At 41.8% G+C, this 4,422-nt stretch overlaps 1 protein-coding gene across 1 annotated transcript in view; it reads right to left on the bottom strand.

Annotated features, from left to right (window-relative positions):
• Positions 1-855: 855 nt before the first annotated feature.
• The window catches only part of ulk4 (unc-51 like kinase 4), an 88,001-nt gene continuing 84,434 nt past the window's right edge, over positions 856-4,422 (bottom strand). Inside the window, exon 37 of the mRNA XM_008299201.1 lies at positions 856-1,175. Coding sequence (XP_008297423.1) covers positions 1,115-1,175 — 61 coding nt within the window. The 3' untranslated portion in view covers positions 856-1,114. The remainder of the gene's footprint in view (positions 1,176-4,422) is intronic.

The following is a 4,422-nucleotide window of genomic DNA, read 5'->3' as shown; positions in this document are numbered from 1 at the left end:
TATGGAGAACAGCTGGGGTGGTTAGAGGGCTGTGTCCTGGACTGAGCTGAGCATCTTTTTAACGTATGCCTCACCTCACCGTCGACTCTTCCAGACCTCATCCAGTCTCTTCCCAACATACCACGCACAGCTTTTTTTCCAATCCAGACATCACCTGTAAGGGTATATTCAATTTGTCTGTGTGGCAACGTCCAATTTATACTATATTTATAAAAACAATCTGGAATGTAGTAGTTCATACCTGATATGCCTCAGAACAGCAGGATGACTTCAAGTGCTATGACCTCACATAAAGATACAAAGTTGGAATTTCGGTTCAACAGAATGCCACTGAACAGAACTGCCTTCTATGTTCATGGCACAGGTCACTGCTACCAGAACACCAAACAACCTTGTTAGTGTGGCACCACAATACCTGTTAAACTAGCCACAGGGATTGCTCATAGTTCGATTTACATCAGGCAAAGTAGAAATCTGTGACTGTCATGCTACGGACACATGATGTGACTGTCATGCGACGGACACATGTGATCTTATGAACTAGTACTGCGTCATTAATGCTGACTGGAAGCGTGTAGGTGTTGTGATGCCTGTGACAGTCGAAATTAATGTTCATGCTGTAATCCTGTGCAGTCCAGTAAACACTGGATGGACGTTTTAATTGCGCTGTCAAATTATTTTAGTGACACAAAAATTTAATAAAGTTTGTTTCTGTCATTGATCTAATTTGAAAACGATGAGTCACATCGAGGATGAGTGAACGCTTTGATAGCGAGTGGTCAGGTTCACTCATGTCACAAAGCTGCTAGAGGCCTTTTACAGCTGTTCAAACTGATTCACACAAACAACCAAAACTTACGACAATATGTTCATATCCAGTTTATAATGATGAACTTAGATTGAGACTTAACAAATAAATAACTCATGTCCATTGTAATTCAAAACTGCCAACAGTCATGAGTGAACAATCTTAGCTAGCTGATTATCTAGAAACAGATCTCCATTCTAAAAAGACTACAGATCACAAGTACACTTTGGGGTCTGGTGGTGAAAAATTCCAAACGCTGGGCTTTCTTTTGCTGGTTCAAAGTGGAAGATTTTGAGGATAAAGCTTTTAGGATCCAATGATCTCTTGAAGGACTTCAGCAGCCAGTGGAGCCACATCGACATGACACCTGGGACAGAGAGAAAAACAAGTTATTTTCATGTGAACACCACAGGAACAAAGACAGGAAGACAATGTGTTAGAGTTGTTAAAAAAAATATATATGTTGTTTTTCTCTTCTTACATTTGTGCTAAATGCAATGTCCAAAATATTTTAAATCTCTTGAAATGTAGCCACATTCTACCATGTTCTAGAGCATTCTACACAACAACATTACAACAGCTGTTTTCAAGAACAATTTTTTTGTTAGTTACTAGTCATTTGCAAGTTGCAAGCTCAGTGAGCCACGATCAGGGTCCATTACTGAGAGAGCTGTGCACTGGGGCTGCTCACAATGGCTATAAGCCATATCCAAGTGTTTTCTAGTGCCGGTGGCCACAGAGTAAAGCTTAATCAAGCTCACCAAACCTTTGCGAAAGGCAGCACTTTCTTTTTATCTGTAATCTTTATCCTCACAGCTTGTGCACTTGTCAGTGATCCCCTAGTATGCACCAAAACACCACATCAAACTCTTCGTATGTGAACCCTTTCTGGCGATAAAACAGATTCTGATTATAAAGTAAACGGCATCATGAGAGCAGGACTACATTAAGAATCTAGATAAGAATGTCCAGCAGTCTGCAGAAGAACTTGGTTCTGGATAGCACTGGACCTTCCAAGAACACAATGATCTGTAACATGCAGCCAGTATGTGGGATCAAGAAATGCTTTAAACAAAATAATATCAGCATTTTGGAGCGACCCAATCAGAGTCCAGACCTGAATACCAGAGTGATGGCAAGAAAGCCTTCAACCTTGAAGACTCACACATTGTTGCACAAGAGGTCCAAAGTGGTCCAAAATCCCAGTGGAGACATGAAAAAGCTTAGGAGCAATTATAAATGTTTGATTGCTGTGATGAGTAAAAAAAAAAAAAAGGCTTTGCTATTGATCACTGAGAAAGTGTCTGAATAGTTCTGGACAGGGCATTTTGGTGTAAAAAGGCAAAACAAAGAAATGTTGGCATGTGTATGTCATATTTGGCTGAGAAGCCGGCCCCGGGGTGAAGAACATTTAGGGATGATACTGAGCACAAACTGTTAAAGCTATATTGTGTAGAGAACCTTGCCCTTGAAAATGACAATGAAAGAAATCAAGGTCATTTCTAAGTGTGGTAACGAGTAGCAGAGCAGGTGCCTTCATGTAACACTGAATGAATAAAGACTCTGCAGTCACTTAACAGAAACTACTGTTTCTGTTATTGACTCTGCTGAGTTTCCCTTCAGCTGCTTCACAATCACCTGTATTCTGTCAGTGTTTTTACTACTTATACAAGTTCTATTCTTTTTTCCCCTCACTTACAATATGTAAGTCACATTTAAGCCATAGTAGTGAAGTATTTTTGTATAACATAGACATAAATATAATCTATAGCATGACCTCTACTGCAAAGGTCACGCTGCAATATGGTAGAAGCATCTCAAACATCCATCCATCCATTATCTATACACCGCTTAATCCTCATTAGGGTCGTGGGGGGGGGGGCTGGAGCCTATCCCAGCTGACTTATGGCGAAGGCAGGGGACACCCTGGACAGGTTATGCAAAATACAGTTGTGGTATTTCTGTACGTTTATATACTTGCAGGCTATCTAATCTCTCTCCCCTTGTCTCCCCTCCATCTCTTACCTCCTCCCCCCTCCTTCTCTTCCTCCCAGGTGCCTTTGAGGGCAGCCTGACAGCAAGGCCAGCAGACACCCACCCACCCCTCTTAGTTAATTAAAACCTACATAATTAACCTAATTAACACAGTTCCCAGAGGCCTCGGAAACCCTTGAAAGTTTGTGGATTTGGAAAACATAAATTGGGTCCATAAAAGTTTTAGGACAAACTATAGAGTGTGGTTTCTCATTAAATCCCTGCACTTTCACAGTCCCAAATTGACACTCACAGCTGCACAGAGGACAGTGGAAAATGAAATAATTGGTTTTAGATTACAGTCAATGGCTATTACAGCACCACATTAGCCCCACACTCGGCTTACACCAACACATCGGGTGTTTGCTGGGCAGAATTTATGTGTTTTCACTATCTGAGATGGAGGCAAAAAAAAAAAAAAACACCCCTAAAAACAAACAACAGAGAACTGACAAGCAGACAAACTGTTTTATTTTGCGGTTACTGCATCCGTCCAAGAAGTAATCAGGAGCGTAACTCAAACTGTTCCTTTTAAACTTCTGTTTTCAAATTAAACAAACAAGCTAAAAGATTTTCATTAGTGAGCTGTAGATGTGCTGAGAGGCGGAATTCACCTTCAGACAAGTAACTTACCAGTTTCTTATCTTTATGCTAAGCTAACTGTAACTTCATATTTTAGTGTCCAAATCTTTAAAAAAAAAAAAAAAAAGGAAAGGAAGCATGTGACATTTTTCAAAACCTGCCTGCCAGTGAGGAGAGAGAAGAAAATATCAAATTTAAAGATACATGCATTCATGTAGGATGCCATCACCCCCAGTAAGATGCTGACTAAGAAAATAAGTTCTCAGAGCCTTTAGCATGACCAGGCAGCTTACTGTTCTTTCAATGGTACAGCAGCTCTGCACTGCAGCTTCTAGTAATGTTCTGGTAAAATCCTGAATCCAAAATTTCAGAGAGTTGCGTGTTTGCAGAAGACTTGTGTAGCTTTCTGGACTGCTTTTGTTGTCTGAGCTGATATTAGTGGGCTGTCTTACTAATGGCTTTGATTGGCTGAACGCAGGAGTAAACTAGGATCAGTTTTGGGCCTTGAGGCTTTTCTTCAGGAACTATGAGCGACGCTCCTCCCCTTTCTCCACCCTCAGTCGGGCTTGAGGTTTTGAAAAGGCATTCCTCAGGTTGCCATGGTAAAGGCTGAATGACATCATTTGGGTTAGGATCTCAGCCCAGACCTCCCCTCTCCTTCCCACCCTCCTTCCATCTCCTACCTCTACCCAAACTTCTCTCATCCTCACAATTAAAACCTCTCCTCACCCCCCTTTCTTTCCATCCCTTCCTCTCATCTCTTGCCCTTTCTCCTAAAACCTCTGCTCCCCTCCTCCTACCACTAAACCGGTGGGAGGGTGCCAGTCTCAGCCACTTCAAAGGCAAGAGCTGATCTGTGCTTTCATCTGCTGGAGAGGAGAGTGAGGAGATGAGGTGGAGAGGAGAGGAGAAGTGGGAGAAGGGAGAGCGCAAGAGGGAAAGAAGGAAAATAAGGGAGAAGGGAAAGAAAATGGAGGGGGAAAGAGAGGAGGAGAAAT

This window comes from Stegastes partitus, unplaced genomic scaffold (genome assembly GCF_000690725.1).
Source record: "Stegastes partitus isolate 25-593 unplaced genomic scaffold, Stegastes_partitus-1.0.2 Scaffold1392, whole genome shotgun sequence".
Classification (NCBI taxonomy): domain Eukaryota; kingdom Metazoa; phylum Chordata; class Actinopteri; family Pomacentridae; genus Stegastes; species Stegastes partitus.
The sequence above is the reverse complement of the archived record's forward strand: the minus strand, read 5'-3'. Positions and strand labels throughout refer to the sequence as shown.